This window comes from Haematobia irritans, unplaced genomic scaffold, assembly GCF_050003625.1.
Source record: "Haematobia irritans isolate KBUSLIRL unplaced genomic scaffold, ASM5000362v1 scaffold_10, whole genome shotgun sequence".
Taxonomy (NCBI): domain Eukaryota; kingdom Metazoa; phylum Arthropoda; class Insecta; order Diptera; family Muscidae; genus Haematobia; species Haematobia irritans.
The window spans coordinates 797,103-816,913 of NW_027445688.1; the positions used below are offsets into that span (position 1 = coordinate 797,103).

The 19,811-nt window shown below is 34.9% G+C and overlaps 1 protein-coding gene across 1 annotated transcript; it reads left to right on the forward strand.

Annotated features, from left to right (window-relative positions):
- Window positions 1–11,268: 11,268 nt before the first annotated feature.
- LOC142242406 (uncharacterized) lies at window positions 11,269–16,710 on the forward strand. Its single transcript, XM_075313990.1, has one exon. It carries the CDS (start codon window positions 11,269–11,271, stop codon window positions 16,708–16,710), a length of 5,442 nt encoding a protein of 1,813 aa, XP_075170105.1.
- Window positions 16,711–19,811: the final 3,101 nt, after the last annotated feature.

The window sequence follows — 19,811 nt, forward strand, 5'->3', positions numbered from 1 at the left end:
TTTTTGGGGGTGGTCACGAATTAAAGTCATTTTCGCTCTAGGACGCATATTTAAGGAGATATGGGCAAAAGAAGTTTTTCATATAAAAATTTAAATTTTTTTAGGTTTTGGGTGGATTTTTAAATTTTTTGAGGGTGGTCACGAATTAAAGTCCTTTTCGCTCTAGGACGCATATTTAAGGAGATATGGGCAAAAGAAGTTTTTCATATAAAAGTTTCAATTTTTTTAAGTTTTGGGTGGATTTTTCAATTTTTTGAGGGTGGTCACGAATTAAAGTCCTTTTCGCTCTAGGACGCATATTTAAGGAGATATGGGCAAAAGAAGTTTTTCATATAAAAATTTCAATTTTTTTAGGTTTTGGGTGGATTTTTCAATTTTTTGGGGGTGGTCACGAATTAAAGTCCTTTTCGCTCTAGGACGCATATTTAAGGAGATATGGGCAAAAGAAGTTTTTCATATAAAAGTTTCAATTTTTTTAGGTTTTGGGTGGATTTTTCAATTTTTTGAGGGTGGTCACGAATTAAAGTCCTTTTCGCTCTAGGACGCATATTTAAGGAGATATGGGCAAAAGAAGTTTTTCATATAAAAATTTCAATTTTTTTAGGTTTTGGGTGGATTTTTCAATTTTTTGGGGGTGGTCACGAATTTAAGTCCTTTTCGCTATAGGACGCATATTTAAGGAGATATGGGCAAAAGAGGTTTTTCATATAAAAATTAAAATTTTGTTAGGTTTTCGGTGGATTTTTCACTTTTTTGAGGGTGGTCACGAATTAAAGTCCTTTTCGCTCTAGGACGCATATTTAAGGAGATATGGGCGAAAGAAGTTTTTCATATAAAAATTTCAATTTTTTTAGGTTTTGGGTGGATTTTTCAATTTTTTGGGGGTGGTCACGAATTAAAGTCCTTTTCGCTATAGGACGCTTAGTTTAGGAGATATGGGCAAAAGAAGTTTTTCATATAAAAATGTCAATTTTTTTAGGTTTTGGGTGGATTTTTCAATTTTTTGAGGGTGGTCACGAATTAAAGCCCTTTTAGCTCTAGGACGCATATTTAAGGAGATATGGGCAAAAGAAGTTTTTCATATAAAAATTTACATTTTTTTAGGTTTTGGGTGGATTTTTCACTTTTTTGAGGGTGGTCACGAATTAAAGTCCTTTTCGCTATAGGACGCATATTTAAGGAGATATGGGCAAAAGAAGTTTTTCATATAAAAATTTAAATTTTTTTAGGTTTTGGGTGGATTTTTCACTTTTTTGAGGGTGGTCACGAATTAAAGTCCTTTTCGCTCTAGGACGCATATTTAAGGAGATATGGGCAAAAGAAGTTTTTCATATAAAAATTTAAATTATTTTAGGTTTTGGGTGGATTTTTCAATTTTTTGGGGGTGGTCACGAATTAAAGTCCTTTTCGCTATAGGACGCCTAGTTTAGGAGATATGGGCAAAAGAAGTTTTTCGTATAAAAATTTCAATTTTTTTAGGTTTTGGGTGGATTTTTCACTTTTTTGAGGGTGGTCACGAATTAAAGTCCTTTTCGCTCTAGGACGCATATGTAAGGAGATATGGGCAAAAGAAGTTTTTCATATAAAAATTTAAATTATTTTAGGTTGTGGGTGGATTTTTAAATTTTTTGGGGGTGGTCACGAATTAAAGTCCTTTTCGCTCTAGGACGCTTAGTTTAGGAGATATGGGCAAAAGAAGTTTTTCATATAAAAATTTCAATTTTTTTAGGTTTTGGGTGGATTTTTCAAGTTTTTGAGGGTGGTCACGAATTAAAGTCATTTTCGCTATAGGACGCTTATTTAAGGAGATATGGGCAAAAGAAGTTTTTCATATAAAAATTAAAATTTTTTTAGGTTTTGGGTGGATTTTTCAATTTTTTGAGGGTGGTCACGAATTAAAGCCCTTTTAGCTCTAGGACGCATATTTAAGGAGATATGGGCAAAATAAGTTTTTCATATAAAAATTTACATTTTTTTAGGTTTTGGGTGGATTTTTCAATTTTTTGGGGGTGGTCACGAATTTAAGTCCTTTTCGCTATAGGACGCATATTTAAGGAGATATGGGCAAAAGAGGTTTTTCATATAAAAATTAAAATTTTTTTAGGTTTTGGGTGGATTTTTCACTTTTTTGAGGGTGGTCACGAATTAAAGTCCTTTTCGCTCTAGGACGCATATTTAAGGAGATATGGGCGAAAGAAGTTTTTCATATAAAAATTTCAATTTTTTTAGGCTTTGGGTGGATTTTTCCAATTTTTGGGGGTGGTCACGAATTAAAGTCCTTTTCGCTATAGGACGCTTAGTTTAGGAGATATGGGCAAAAGAAGTTTTTCATATAAAAATTTCAATTTTTTTAGGTTTTGGGTGGATTTTTAAAGTTTTTGAGGGTGGTCACGAATTAAAGTCATTTTCGCTATAGGACGCATATTTAAGGAGATATGGGCAAAAGAAGCTTTTCATATAAAAATGTCAATTTTTTTAGGTTTTGGGTGGATTTTTCAATTTTTTGAGGGTGGTCACGAATTAAAGTCCTTTTCGCTCTAGGACGCATATTTAAGGAGATATGGGCAAAAGAAGTTTTTCATATAAAAATTTCAATTTTTTTAGGTTTTGGGTGGATTTTTCAATTTTTTGGGGGTGGTCACGAATTAAAGTCCTTTTCGCTCTAGGACGCATATTTAAGGAGATATGGGCAAAAGAAGTTTTTCATATAAAAGTTTCAATTTTTTAGGTTTTGGGTGGATTTTTCACTTTTTTGAGGGTGGTCACGAATTAAAGTCCTTTTCGCTCTAGGACGCATATTTAAGGAGATATGGGCAAAAGAAGTTTTTCATATAAAAATTAAAATTTTTTTAGGTTTTGGGTGGATTTTTCACTTTTTTGAGGGTGGTCACGAATTAAAGTCCTTTTCGCTCTAGGACGCATATTTAAGGAGATATGGGCGAAAGAAGTTTTTCATATAAAAATTTCAATTTTTTTAGGTTTTGGGTGGATTTTTCAATTTTTGGGGGGTGGTCACGAATTAAAGTCCTTTTCGCTATAGGACGCTTAGTTTAGGAGATATGGGCAAAAGAAGTTTTTCATATAAAAATTTCAATTTTTTTAGGTTTTGGGTGGATTTTTCAAGTTTTTGAGGGTGGTCACGAATTAAAGTCATTTTCGCTATAGGACGCATATTTAAGGAGATATGGGCAAAAACATTTTTCGTTTCCTGAATGACCATTTATCTCCATTCCATGTACCATTTCTTTCGTAGATAAATCCATCAAACTTTTATGATTTAAATGGCCATAACGGTTATGCCAAATATCTGCTGTAATCATAAATAATTTTTCCATCCGGTTTTCTAGAACAAACATATTGTCAGTTTTCGACGCTTTCATTACGATTTCATTATTTCTATTCTTAATAATTGCATTTGAGTTTGTGAAGATAGCCTTTAGCCCCTGATTTACGGCCTTACTTATTGAAACGAAGTTAGCTTGTAGATCCGGCGAATGCAATACATTTTTTAATCGAACATTAAAATCCTCGCATTTTAGCAAAACATCGCCAATCCCAATAGCATTCAGAAAATTATTTCCGGCAAGAGCAATTCGTTCGTTATATTTCTCATATGTAGCGAACCTATTCCTGTCGTTGCACATGTGCGCAGTTGCACCACTATCAAGATACCACTTAGATTTTTCCAGCTTACCTGAATCCGCAACGGCTATCATTGAAAACGACTGATTTTTCTTGCTGTTCTCCTTGAACTTACAATCATTCGCGTAATGTCCGACTTGGCCACAGCAAAAACATTTACCTTGAAACTGCTTCTTCTTACCAGCATTCATATTCTTTCTAAAATTTTTGCTATTTTCTGAATTTTTCTCCTGTTTCTTGAAAGATTTTACGGCGAAAACCTGTTGTTCCGCGCCTTCAATTTCTTGCACTTGGCTTCTTCTCTCTCCTTCTTCCATCAGTTTTTGCTTTAATGCTGAAAAACTAGGAAGGCTGTCTCTAGTTTCTATAGCAACCACGAAATTGTCATACTGCTTTGGAAGACTAGTCAGCAAAATGATTGTCAAGAGTTCCTCCTGAATCTCGATTCCGATTTCTGACAGCTTTTCCGACACTTCCACGAATTTATTTATGTGTTCAGCTATTGATCTGTTCTCCTTCATTGACAAATTCAACAGCTTTTTGTATAGGCCAACCTTTTGCAATGGCCCTTGGGGTTTATGGACGCTTTGAAGTTTTATCCATGCCTCATTCGATGTGGAACAATTTTTTACCAAATTCAGTTGTGTGGACTTAACGCTGAGACAAATTGTTGCCAGAGCTTTCTCATCTTCCATCTTCCACTTTTGAGTCTCACCAGCATCTTTACAATTTTCGAGTTTCGTATCCCCGTTAACAATGCTCCATTGTCCGCAATGTATAAGAACGCTCTTCATCTGGATACGCCAGCTCTCATAATTTCCTTCCTCGAGTTTTTCAATTTGACATATTGAATTCATTTTTCACAAATTATATTTTTTTCACAAAATGTCAAACAATACAACTGGTGCCCATAACCTGATAGCTTTTGATAGTTTTAAATGTTTTATTGAGACTAACTAAAAATATGTACAAAGCATTGGAATATATAAATCATGGCTACTAAGACTAAAATGGGAAATCAAAAGTAAAGTACATTTAAACATTCATGTTGCCAAGTATATACATACACATATTCTTAACATTCTAACATTTTCATATAAAAATTTCAATTTTTTTAGGTTTTGGGTGGATTTTTCAATTTTTTGAGGGTGGTCACGAATTAAAGTCCTTTTCGCTCTAGGACGCATATTTAAGGAGATATGGGCAAAAGAAGTTTTTCATATAAAAATTTAAATTTTGTTAGGTTTTGGGTGGATTTTTCAATTTTTTGAGGGTGGTCACGAATTAAAGTCATTTTCGCTCTAGGACGCATATTTAAGGAGATATGGGCAAAAGAAGTTTTTCATATAAAAATTTAAATTTTTTTAGGTTTTTGGTGGATTTTTAAATTTTTTGAGGGTGGTCACGAATTAAAGTCCTTTTCGCTCTAGGACGCATATTTAAAGAGATATGGGCAAAAGATGTTTTTCATATAAAAATTTCAATTTTTTTAGGTTTTGGGTGGATTTTTCACTTTTTTGAGGGTGGTCACGACTTAAAGTCCTTTTCGCTCTAGGACGCATATTTAAGGAGATATGGGCAAAAGAAGTTTTTCATATAAAAATTTAAATTTTTTTTAGGTTTTGGGTGGATTTTTAAATTTTTTGAGGGTGGTCACGAATTAAAGTCCTTTTCGCTCTAGGACGCATATTTAAGGAGATATGGGCAAAAGAAGTTTTTCATATAAAAATTTCAATTTTTTTAGGTTTTGGGTGGATTTTTAAATTTTTTGGGGGTGGTCACGAATTAAAGTCATTTTCGCTCTAGGACGCATATTTAAGGAGATATGGGCAAAAGAAGTTTTTCATATAAAAATTTCAATTTTTTTAGGTTTTGGGTGGATTTTTCAATTTTTTGGGGGTGGTCACGAATTTAAGTCCTTTTCGCTATAGGACGCATATTTAAGGAGATATGGGCAAAAGAGGTTTTTCATATAAAAATTAAAATTTTTTTAGGTTTTGGGTGGATTTTTCACTTTTTTGAGGGTGGTCACGAATTAAAGTCCTTTTCGCTCTAGGACGCATATTTAAGGAGATATGGGCGAAAGAAGTTTTTCATATAAAAATTTCAATTTTTTTAGGTTTTGGGTGGATTTTTCAATTTTTTGGGGGTGGTCACGAATTAAAGTCCTTTTCGCTCTAGGACGCATATTTAAGGAGATATGGGCAAAAAAAGTTTTTCATATAAAAATTTCAATTTTTTTAGGTTTTGGGTGGATTTTTCAATTTTTTGGGGGTGGTCACGAATTAAAGTCCTTTTCGCTCTAGGACGCATATTTAAGGAGATATGGGCAAAAGAAGTTTTTCATATAAAAATTTCAATTTTTTTAGGTTTTGGGTGGATTTTTCAATTTTTTGAGGGTGGTCACGAATTAAAGTCCTTTTCGCTCTAGTGGCAGAAAATCCGCTTTTTTATCGACAAATTTTGTTCAGCGATGAGGCTCATTTCTGGTTGAATGGCTACGTAAATAAGCAAAATTGCCGCATTTGGAGTGAAGAGCAACCAGAAGCCGTTCAAGAACTGCCCATGCATCCCGAAAAATGCACTGTTTGGTGTGGTTTGTACGCTGGTGGAATCATTGGACCGTATTTTTTCAAAGATGCTGTTGGACGCAACGTTACGGTGAATGAAGATCGCTATCGTTCGATGCTAACAAACTTTTTGTTGCCAAAAATGGAAGAACTGAACTTGGTTGACATGTGGTTTCAACAAGATGGCGCTACATGCCACACAGCTCGCGATTCTATGGCCATTTTGAGGGAAAACTTCGGAGAACAATTCATCTCAAGAAATGGACCGGTAAGTTGGCCACCAAGATCATGCGATTTGACGCCTTTAGACTATTTTTTGTGGGGCTACGTCAAGTCTAAAGTCTACAGAAATAAGCCAGCAACTATTCCAGCTTTGGAAGACAACATTTCCGAAGAAATTCGGGCTATTCCGGCCGAAATGCTCGAAAAAGTTGCCCAAAATTGGACTTTCCGAATGGACCACCTAAGACGCACCCGCGGTCAACATTTAAATGAAATTATCTTCAAAAAGTAAATGTCATGGACCAATCTAACGTTTCAAATAAAGAACCGATGAGATTTTGCAAATTTTATGCGTTTTTTTTTTAAAAAAAGTTATCAAGCTCTTAACAAATCACCCTTTATATTGTTATTGTGGAATGTATTGATGAGATCAACCAAGAGAATTGATGGAAATAAACGAAATGAAAGGAAAAAAAAATAATAATAGAAATACCTGTTTATTTGATGGTGGATAATGGTGGAACTGTAATTTTTTGTTTGTTTTTTATATTCACAATTTCACTGCTTTCGGAATTCTATGTTCACAAAGTAAATAGCAATGAATTTATTTGCAAAGCAAAAGGGGAAATTCTTCTTCTTGTTATTCTTTTATTTACTTTTACATTTACATTGCAAAGTCACTGAACTTCGTTTATGCATTTGTTGAAACGATATACAAACAACCATACATGAATATAGAAATATGCATAAATATGAAATTCTTTTGACCGCTTTGACCTTCACTTTGCAAATTTTTTGGACGATTTTTTATCAGAAATAACTGTTTTGGTACCGTTAAACGGACGGAAAACCAGGGAAATTACAGGATTTTCACTTTTTTTTCCTTTGCACAAATAAAGGGTGATTTGTTAAGAGCTTGATAACTTTTAAAAAAAAAACGCATAAAATTTGCAAAATCTCATCGGTTCTTTATTTGAAACGTTAGATTGGTCCATGACATTTACTTTTTGAAGATAATTTCATTTAAATGTTGACCGCGGCTGCGTCTTAGGTGGTCCATTCGGAAAGTCCAATTTTGGGCAACTTTTTCGAGCATTTCGGCCGGAATAGCCCGAATTTCTTCGGAAATGTTGTCTTCCAAAGCTGGAATAGTTGCTGGCTTATTTCTGTAGACTTTAGACTTGACGTAGCCCCATAAAAAATAGTCTAAAGGCGTCAAATCGCATGATCTTGGTGGCCAACTTACCGGTCCATTTCTTGAGATGAATTGTTCTCCGAAGTTTTCCCTCAAAATGGCCATAGAATCGCGAGCTGTGTGGCATGTAGCGCCATCTTGTTGAAACCACATGTCAACCAAGTTCAGTTCTTCCATTTTTGGCAACAAAAAGTTTGTTAGCATCGAACGATAGCGATCGCCATTCACCGTAACGTTGCGTCCAACAGCATCTTTGAAAAAATACGGTCCAATGATTCCACCAGCGTACAAACCACACCAAACAGTGCATTTTTCGGGATGCATGGGCAGTTCTTGAACGGCTTCTGGTTGCTCTTCACTCCAAATGCGGCAATTTTGCTTATTTACGTAGCCATTCAACCAGAAATGAGCCTCATCGCTGAACAAAATTTGTCGATAAAAAAGCGGATTTTCTGCCACTGATTTTGGTAATAAAATTCAATGATTTGCAAGCGTTGCTCGTTAGTAAGTCTATTCATGATGAAATGTCAAAGCATACTGAGCATCTTTCTCTTTGACACCATGTCTGAAATCCCACGTGATCTGTCAAATACTAATGCATGAAAATCCTAACCTCAAAAGAATCACCCTTTACATATGATCATATGACAATCATTGTTGTTTAGTGTGTTGCCATATTAATCCCACTAACATAATAAAAAGGTGTGAAATTGACTTGAATTCAAGCAATTGGAATTAAAAGCGTATTGCATGATAATCACCATTTTCAAATATGTTACCGAAAGTAAAGTAGAAGACAATACACCAGTTTGATCGTATTACACATTCAATTTCACATATACACATTACATACAATTGCACAATCATCTCTATATAATCGCACAAGCACTAATCCCATTTGCACTTTATTAATTTTTACAAATCATGAATATATATTAACATACACCGAAATTAAAATCAATATATCATTTATTTATATTATTTATTTATGGGAAAATTTATTTGAGTGTCTAATACGGTACATGCGAAAATTTTAATGCATACACAGAGAGAAAAAATTAATCAAATCCCAATAATATTGAAACGAATACCCAAAAGAATACAAACACATACAGCCATTTGTGGTACATTTAATTTTGCACAACAATTCATCACCATAAACATTTCAACAATACACGTGGAAAAATTCTTTACACTGTGAAAATTTTTCTGTCGTTTAATTAAATACACTTGGAAAATCGCCATTTTCGTTTAAATGCAATTATCAAAATATCATAAAATAAAACTATTGGTCCAAGTACACTTGGGAAAAAATATATAGAAAGAATTAAATTTCTGCCCAAATTACACTTAGAAAAAATACTAATTTGAAAAAAAAACGCGTAAAATTTAATTTTGATCGAAATATTCTAAAAATTAATTATTTGCATCAAAATAGAATTTAAAGGAATATTATAAAAGGGAAGTAATTAAATAATTTGATCGAATTACAGTGAAAAAAATATATATAAAAATCTAAAAATCCGAAATACACTTAAAAAAAAATATTATAAAGTCAATAATTTTGATTAAAACTACACACAAACCAATTTTGCAAAGCCAGATTAAAATACACTCAAAAAATTACATCATTTTGATAAAAATTACACTCAAAAAAAAAGGTTGCTAAATTTGATTAAAATTCACTTAAAAATATCAAGTTTGATAAAAGTACACTCTACAAAAATGAAATACAATTAGAAAATCTAAAATTCACTGAAAAACTAAGGCATTTTTCAAAACACTACACTTAAAAAAATCTGGTTAATATACAACAATATTGAATAACTACACTTAAAAAAATTTATTTTTTAATTAAAACACAATAAACGCAAATTGGTACAAAACAAAAAAAAAAAAAATGAAAATTCTCTAATTTTATCAAAGTACACTGCGAAAAGTAATTTTGATCAAAAAGAAAAATTCTCTAATTTTCATCAAAATATATTAAAAAAAATCCAAATTTTATTAAAATCTCTAATTTCGATCAAATACACTCAACAAAATATTTTCGAGTTTTGATCTGAACGCATTAAAAATATTTGTAATTTCGATCATATCTCTCGCATAAAATATAAAAATTGCTTATTATTATTATTAATTTTGGTTTGCACACAAAATCCAAAATTTTATTAAAATATTTACATTATTTCTCAAAATACGCGTAAAATCAAAATTGGCTACGAAAAAAAATTGAAACATACCCAGTACACTTTAAGAAATTTTCTTCGGTATCATAATACACTACAGAGAAAATTCAATTTCAATCTGAATTACACTGAAGAAAATAACTATCGATTTAATTAAGTACATTACGGGAAATTATTCAAAATTACGACACTCAGAAAAATTTTTCCTTTGTCACCCAAAATATACACTGATCAAATCAACGATTGCAACTACACTCAAAACCAACATCAAAGTATGGTTTATGTATAACTCACCAAAATAAATTGTGTAAAGTGAACATACAACGAATATTATTTGAAATCAAAACTAGCGGCTTATATGGAAAATTGTGAACATTTATCGCAATTTCCGAATCCGAACAATAACTACATCTCTGCTCATATGTTTAAAAAGTCGAAAATATCATCGCAAAACCTAGTTGGATGATAAAACACATTTTTATCGCTATAAAATATAACATTTACATCTCTGCTTATACGAATAAAAAGTGAAATCTAATCTCAATGCCGAGTTGGCTGGTAAAACATAATTTTCTCGCTCTGTAAAATTAACATCTCTTGCTCGGTGAGCTGTATTATTATATTTGTCTATTGTGCTATATCGAAATTTGAAGAAATTTTTGAACTTTATTAAGGATATATGATTTTTTCGAAGACACTCCAGAAAGTCGTATTTCTTTTGAATTGGTTCAATATACTTCTCGTTGAAACTTAAATTTCTCGCTCTGTGAAGCTTACTATTATATGGCCTGTTGTGCTTACAAGAGTATTTGGAGGAATTGTTGAACTTTCTTGGAGACATATGATTTTTTTCTATTCTAATGAATTTTAGAAAGTCATAGTTCATTTGAATGAGTTCAATATATTTCGCTAAAATCGAACTTTACTGTGAAACACTCTCAATGAAATTTGATAACATCTTCTTTGTTTTTTATGAAAATCATCTATTTCTGTTGAAAATTTGGTTTGAATCAATTTTTATCGAAATCGAATTCGTCAATTTCGTCACATTCTATATAAAATAGAACATCTCGGTATTTGTGGGAACAAAATTAAAATTTTTTCAATTACATTTCATGAACTGCAATCAATTAAAATTGATTCATTACATTTCTTTGCATATTTAACTCATCAATTATTCTCTTGAATAAATAAACTACTATATTTTCGCAACATTTGCAAGCACCGCTAATTAGTTTATTAGTCAGGAGATACATTTTCTCATTAAACGCGACTAAACGGTTGGAGGTCACCCGTAAAAACTTCACATTTACATTTCATATACGTAAACATTTTGGTTCTCACTGAGTATCAACGATTCTGTTTTATTCCATCGATAAATCCCGCAGATTCGATTTTCCCGACTAAGTCGACGGATTTTAATAACGATATAATTTGATTCGTTACCGATATGAATCCTACAAATAATCCTAGTGACCCTTCATCTGGACATTCTGGATCCAGCGGTTCTTCAAATATCAAAGCGGCGGGAACTGCATCTCCTGCTTACGACAGATTTCTCTTCGATTGTGAATATTTGATACTTTTCTGTACACAATTCGAACAGTGTGATATCGGAGACCATACGGACTCTGTATTGGAAGTCAAACTGGAAGACTTGGAAAAAAGATGGCAACAACTTCAAACTTCGTACCAAACTATAATGCTATCTCCAAGCTCTACTGATCCAAAGGACATTAAGGCTAATGCTAAGATAAATTTCAATGCCAGTTCAGAGGCATATTATACCGCAAGGTCTCAAATTTTAGATATTCTAAGAATATCTGGAGGCCATACACGACAACAAGCCAGACATAGTCTAATTCCCGAATATGTTCCGCAGAATCGAAATCCTGTTCCAATCTCCTCTCATGACTCGAACGACAGCTATATTAAAGTCCCTCCTTGTGATACCGAGGTGTTTAAAGGTGGTTACGAGGAGTGGCCCTCGTTCCGTGACATGTTCACGGCAGTTTATGTCAATCATCCGAAATTAACCCCCGCTCAAAAACTTTACCATTTACGCAATAAGACCAGAGGCCCAGCTGGAGCAATTGTCAAGCGTTATACTTTATGCAATGAGAATTTCTCTTTAGCGTGGGACGCGCTCAAGTCTCGCTATGAGAATAAACGAGTTTTGGTCGACAATCAATTAAAAATTCTCTTTAATATACCCGTTGCATCTGTAGAGAACAGTGAATCAATTCAAAGGATTCAATCTACAGTTAATGATTGTTTATGTACACTTCGAACGCTCGATGTCGACGTAAGTGGTTGGGATCCAATTCTCATTTATTTAATTTCTACTAAATTACCCGATGAGACTCTTTCTCTATGGGAACAATCCCTTAGATCTCATCGAGAATTGCCAACATGGAACCAACTTGATGAATTTTTGATAAATAGATTCGAAGTAGTTGAACGCATATCAAGTATTCGATACACCAAGCAGCAACATACCAACTCATCTCAAATCTCCAATAAAACTGATCATACCATTAAAGGCTCATCTCAGGGCTCTGGCAAGATTCAAACGTATCATTCTCAAGAAAAACTTGCATCTACATGCATTCTTTGTGAAACAAATCATACTTTGCGAGTTTGTCCGAAGTTCCGACAACTTACCGCACAACAACGTGTAGATGTGGTATACAAAAATAAAATTTGCAGTAATTGTCTTTCATCATCTCACCTCAAAACGAACTGCAAAAGCATTAACACTTGTATTATTTGTCATAAATCCCATCACAGTTTGCTTCATCTCAGAAATAATTACAATGAGAATAAAAACCGAGGTCCTGTAAACAATGAATCTATAGATGAAAGCCAGAATCATCAAAAGCCCACTAAAAATGTTACAAATCAATTGCCGTTAGATGAAGGCCCCTCTTCGTCAAGGCAAATTAATTCCTCACACATTCAAGCAAATTTTGCTTCAAATAATGATATGATTTTGCTTCGAACTGCTTTAGTGCAGATTGAACACATGGGAGAATTTTTCACGGTCAGAGCTCTAATAGATCCGGGCTCTCAACGAACTTTTATTTCTCAGCGAATCCAGAACCTATTACAGCTTCCAACAATTAAGGCCAACTTTGAGATATCAGGAATTGGAGGTCAAATTCAGAAATCTGACAAGCTATGCCAGATGGTTATAGTTTCGAAAAACCGAGACATTCGTTTTAGCGTATCTGCTATTGTATTACCAAATGTAACCAAGAAACTTCCTACTGTTTCATTCGAAATTCCGAATCCTTCTGAATTAAACGATCTCCAGTTGGCGGATCCACATTTTAATAAGTCTTCCCATATTGATTTGGTTCTTGGAAACGATTCTGAACGTTTCATTAACATTGACGGAATCAAAAAGAATATATGTGGAGAAACCTCTGCGTATAATACAATATTCGGTTGGGTACTTAGTGGTCCAATGCGGACTGAAACTATATTATCATTCTCTGTAAATGTTCTCGAATCCGAAGGGACTGCTCTCAGCGATTTGTTGAGAAAATTTTGGGAACAGGAAGAAGTACCAACCTCCCATCTCGTCTCAGCTGCTGATGCGTTCTGTGAGGAATTTTATAAAAAAACTACTACTCGAATTTCAAATGGTCGTTACATGGTGAGACTTCCTTTTAGGGAAGAGTTTTCTCAATCAATGTACTTGGGCTCATCGAGATTTATTGCTATGGCACAATATAATCATATGGAACGAAATTTATCCAAGAATTTATCCAAGAATTCTGAATTAAAAACTCAATACAATGAAGTTCTCAACGAGTACATTGAACTTGACCACGCAGAAGAGACATCGTCTCGTGAAATATGTTCCGATGGCAAGTTTAACTCATTTTATTTACCACACCATGCGGTGATACGACCTGAACACAAGTCGACAAAAGTTCGAATCGTCTTTAATGCATCACGGAAAACAAAGTCAGGTTTCTCCCTGAATGATGTATTGCATACGGGCCCGACTTTACAATCTGATCTCACCTCGATAATTTTGAATTGGCGAAAATATCAATACGTTTTCTGCGGTGATATTCAGAAAATGTATAGACAAATTCTTTTACACCCGCATGACAGACCCTACCAACGTATTTTATTCCGGGGTTCTACAGATGGTCCTATCAAAGACTATCAACTTAAAACTGTCACTTTTGGCATCAACTGTGCCCCTTTTCTCGCTATACGCACTCTATTGCAATTGGCATCTGATTATGAAGGAAAATATCCCAGAGTTGCGGAGATTCTTAGGCGGGAGACATATGTTGATGACATTTTGTCGGGAGGTTTCTCAATGGAAGAAGCCCTGAAGGCACAAGCTGAATTAATTGAAGTTTTAACTCAAGCAGGATTTCCTCTCAAGAAAATAATAGCAAATGACCCGGAATTACTTTCTCACATCCCATCTCAAGATTTATACGATTCAGACTTCTTGCGGTTACATGAATCAAGTTCAACAAAAACTTTAGGAGTGAAATGGAACGCTTTATCCGATTCATTCACATATTCATTGAAACCCTTTGAATATAATCAATTAATGACAAAGCGCATGGTATTATCGGCTATTACGCAATTATTTGATCCTGCGGGGTGGATAGCTCCAGTCATCATCAGATCCAAAATCTTAATGCAGCAGTTATGGCTCGAAGGTATTGGATGGGATGACAACCTTAGCCCAGAATCTCAATCAACCTGGGAGAGGCTTGTGTCTGATCTTTCTCACGTAAATTCCATTACTATACCAAGGTGGTTACAATACTGTCCAAGTGACAAACTAGAGATTCACGGTTTCTCAGATGCGTCTCAGGCTGCATATTGTGCATGCGTTTATATTCGCTGCCAAACTCAAAAATTTGTCGTCTTCTCTAATCTGCTTGTTGCTAAAAGTAAAGTTGCACCGCTTAAACCAGTTTGTTTACCGAGATTGGAATTGAATGGCGCATATCTTTTAGCGAAGCTGGTTAAATACGTTGTCTCGACATTAAACTTTAAATTCAGTTCCATAACATTATGGACAGATTCTTCCATAGTACTGGGATGGCTTTCGAAACCCCCTTGGTCTTGGGAGACATATGTGGCGAATCGGACCGCTCAGATTCACGATCTGGTTCCGGAAGGTATTTGGCGTCATGTTCCCACACATGATAACCCTGCCGATTTAGGCACTAGGGGCTGCCGGCCCCAAGATTTGGTTGATAATTCTTTATGGTTTAATGGTCCGAACTGGTTGACTAGGCCACACACAGCCTGGCCAGAAAATAATCCCCTTGTGGCTCCGGAGATCGGAAAACGTACAACCGTTCACACATATCATGATGCGATTGAGGAGCCAGACATCTTACTCAGATTTTCGTCCTATACTCGTGCATTACGAGTAATATCATATATGTTTAGATTTTACAACAATTGTCTCAGTCGAATTAAATCGGGATCGAGACTTTCGCAACCATTTCTTACGCAACATGAAGTGAAATTGGTGAAATTTCGTCTAATCACATTATCTCAGAGTAAATTTTACCCAGTTGAATATAACAATCTCCTTCAGTCTAAATTAATAGAAAATAAGAGCACATTGAAGTGTTTGAATCCTTTTCTTGATCAAGAGAATATTATGCGAGTGAATGGAAGGCTTGCTGATTCATCTCTGTCGTACAACGAACGCTACCCTATAATTCTTCCGGGGAATTCTCGTCTCTGCTTTTTATATTTGTCACACTTACACCAGGTGCTGGCACACGCTGATTGTACCCTAATGTGTAGGATGGTACAAACAGAATTTTATATCTCACGTCTGAAACCAAGAGTGAAAAGTATCATACATAAATGTAAAACATGCATCATATTTAAACAGAAATCATGCAGCCAAATAATGGCTCCTCTTCCACCCTTGAGATGTACTCTTTCTCCTCCCTTTCATATAACAGGCATTGATTTTGCAGGGCCTTTTGAACTAAAAAGTTCCACATTGCGAAGATCTCCTATCATAAAAGGCTACGTCTCAATTTTTGTCTGTTTCGCGACTAAAGCTATCCATTTGGAGCCTTGCTCGGAGCTCTCATCACTGGCATTTGAAGCCGCATTCACACGATTCGTCGGGAGGCGGGGGCTACCCCAAAGGGTTGTTTCCGATAATGGGAGAAATTTTATTGGGGCTAGTCGGAAAATGCTGAAAGAATTCGCCAGCTTTGTTAACACGACAGCTCACGATATCTCTCAGAAATATTCAGCTCATGGCTTCGAATGGCAATTTATTCCACCCCACGCACCCCATATGGGAGGACTGTGGGAATCGGCGGTCAAAAGCTTTAAGCATCATTTTAAGCGCATTGCTGGAGCACACCGATTCACATTTGAACAATTTGCAACAATTCTCGCAAGAATAGAGGGAATTCTCAATTCACGACCGATCTCAGCAATCTCAGAGGATCCCTCAGATTTGTTGGCACTGACACCAGGTCATTTTTTAAAAGGGTCACCGATCATGTCCTTCCCAGAAACACCAGCACAGAATATTTCACTAGTTAATAGATGGACGAAGTTGAAAGCTCTTCACCACCAATTTGCCATAAGGTGGAAAGAGGACTACCTCAAAACTCTACATAAACGATATAAATGGAAAAACTCTTCTCCGAATTTAAAGATAGGTGATCTCGTTGCAGTAATGGATGATCTGCTTCCACCTAACGACTGGCGTTTAGGTCGAATTGTTGATACTCACCGTGGTTCCGATGATAATATACGGGTGGCGGATGTTAGAATCGCATCCGGGATAATCACACGACCAATTGTTAAATTATGCTACTTACCACTTCTAGATCAAACTCCTTCCGACTCATCCACCTAACATTAGAACCTCTCATGATCATTTCTTTTCCCAACTTTTTCTTTCCCACTCCATTTCCATTTCCTACACTAAAGTCATATCCCATTACAGATCCTTTCATCCCAAAATGTCGTATCATCGGGTTTATGAATGCGCCAATTGCAAGGAAAGGCACTCTTTGCGTGACTGTCCTATTTTTATTATGATGACGGTAGCGTATAGACGGGTTACAGTACGCAATCACAAGTACTGTATGAACTGCCTGGCTAAAAGCCACACTGTTGAGAACTGCCACTCTTCGCAAACGTGCCGAAAGTGCGGTTACCAGCACCATACGATGCTTCACCCTCAAATCTCCCTGACTCCTACAGCCACGACTCCATCCTGCTTCACCCCGAGAACGACTACTAGAAGACCCAACACAACTCCGCAAACCAACGCATCTACACGACGACGGCCGACAGTAACTCGTACTGTAAGGACATGGAAAAAGAATCCGATAGCCCAGTATCCTGCCTCGACGACCCGGAGGCCAACGAAACCAAACCGAGCCAATAAGAAGAAGAAGCGTCCAGCAAAACTGAACCAACATGTGCTCGCCGAGGCCATCAAGTCCTTAGCCACAGTCCTATGCCAACAAGATCTTGCGTGAAAGCAAGGCCGGGGGCATGGACAAACTTCATGTTTGCCCAAATTCTTATGAATTTAATTATTTTTTTTATTTATGAATTTTTATGAATTACACATTAATGAATTACATTTTTGAATTAATGAATTATGAATTAAATTGTACTCTCTATTTTGCTTTGAATCATAAATGTGAATTATTTTCAATAACTTTTAGTAAAATCTTACTAAATTATTATCGATAAAAATCTATTGTGAATTTTTCCTAAATGAATTTAGTACTCTAAGCTCTCATCGGTTTAAGACGCTTTCTTTTGTATTCACTTTCCCTCCAACTTTCAAACGGTGAGCATCAAAACCATTTCTCCTCTCCTTTACTTTCTTCTATATTTTAAATAAACCATTGTATTACCATCTAAACTAAAACATTCCTGTGTTATCATTTATTTTCTTTCCGGTGGTTACTTCCTCATAACATTGTTGATTGTTTCTCATTGCTCTGAGAAATAATCAACAAAACCCGCTCATACAGTCCACTTGCTTTCTACAGGGGTATTTCACCAAACAACAAATCACCTGGTTGCTCCACTTCTCTGCATTGAAATCCCCCCACCCTCTTCAATGGGCAAAAGAGGTTTTTCATATAAAAATTAAAATTTTTTTAGGTTTTGGGTGGATTTTTCACTTTTTTGAGGGTGGTCACGAATTAAAGTCCTTTTCGCTCTAGGACGCATATTTAAGGAGATATTGGCAAAAGAAGTTTTTCATATAAAAATTTCAATTTTTTTAGGTTTTGGGTGGATTTTTCAATTTTTTGGGGGTGGTCACGAATTAAAGTCCTTTTCGCTATAGGACGCTTAGTTTAGGAGATATGGGCAAAAGAAGTTTTTCATATAAAAATTTCAATTTTTTTAGGTTTTGGGTGGATTTTTCAAGTTTTTGAGGGTGGTCACGAATTAAAGTCATTTTCGCTATAGGACGCATATTTAAGGAGATATGGGCAAAAGAAGTTTTTCATATAAAAATGTCAATTTTTTTAGGTTTTGGGTGGATTTTTCAATTTTTTGAGGGTGGTCACGAATTAAAGCCCTTTTAGCTCTAGGACGCATATTTAAGGAGATATGGGCAAAAGAAGTTTTTCATATAAAAATTTACATTTTGTTAGGTTTTGGGTGGATTTTTCACTTTTTTGAGGGTGGTCACGAATTAAAGTCCTTTTCGATATAGGACGCATATTTAAGGAGATATGGGCAAAAGAAGTTTTTCATATAAAAATTTCAATTTTTTTAGGTTTTGGGTGGATTTTTCAATTTTTTGAGGGTGGTCACGAATTAAAGTCCTTTTCGCTCTAGGACGCATATTTAAGGAGATATGGGCAAAAGAAGTTTTTCATATAAAAATTTAAATTTTGTTAGGTTTTGGGTGGATTTTTCAATTTTTTGAGGGTGGTCACGAATTAAAGTCATTTTCGCTCTAGGACGCATATTTAAGGAGATATGGGCAAAAGAAGGTTTTCATATAAAAATTTACATTTTTTTAGGTTTTGGGTGGATTTTTCAATTTTTTGGGGGTGGTCACGAATTAAAGTCATTTTCGCTCTAGGACGCATATTTAAGGAGATATGGGCAAAAGAAGTTTTTCATATAAAAATTTCAATTTTTTTAGGTTTTGGGTGGATTTTTCAATTTTTTGGGGGTGGTCACGAATTAAAGTCCTTTTCGCTCTAGGACGCATATTTAAGGCGATATGGGCAAAAGAAGTTTTTCATATAAAAATTTCAATTTTTTTAGGTTTTGGGTGGATTTTTCAATTTTTTGAGGGTGGTCACGAATTAAAGTCCTTTTCGCTCTAGGACGCATATTTAAGGAGATATGGGCAAAAGAAGTTTTTCATATAAAAATTTACATTTTTGTAGGTTTTGGGTGGATTTTTCAATTTTTTGGGGGTGGTCACGAATTAAAGTCCTTTTCGCTCTAGGACGCATATTTAAGGAGATATGGGCAAAAGAAGTTTTTCATATAAAAATTTCAATTTTTTTAGGTTTTGGGTGGATTTTTCAATTTTTTGGGGGTGGTCACGAATTAAAGTCCTTTTCGCTCTAGGACGCATATTTAAGGAGATATGGGCAAAAGAAGTTTTTCATATAAAAATTTCAATTTTTTTAGGTTTTGGGTGGATTTTTCAATTTTTTGGTGGTGATGGTCACGAATTAAAGTCCTTTTCGCTCTAGGACGCATATTTAAGGAGATATGGGCAAAATAAGTTTTTCATATAAAAATTTAAATTTTTTTAGGTTTTGGGTGGATTTTTCAATTTTTTGGGGGTGGTCACGAATTAAAGTCCTTTTCGCTATAGGACGCATATTTAAGGAGATATGGGCAAAAGAAGTTTTTCATATAAAAATTAAAATTTTTTTAGGTTTTGGGTGGATTTTTCACTTTTTTGAGGGTGGTCACGAATTAAAGTCCTTTTCGCTCTAGGACGCATATTTAAGG

Coding starts and splice junctions, on each gene's coding strand:
- LOC142242406 (XM_075313990.1), top strand. CDS start 11,269: ATGAATCCTACAAATAATCCTAGTGACCCTTCATCTGGACATTCTGGA.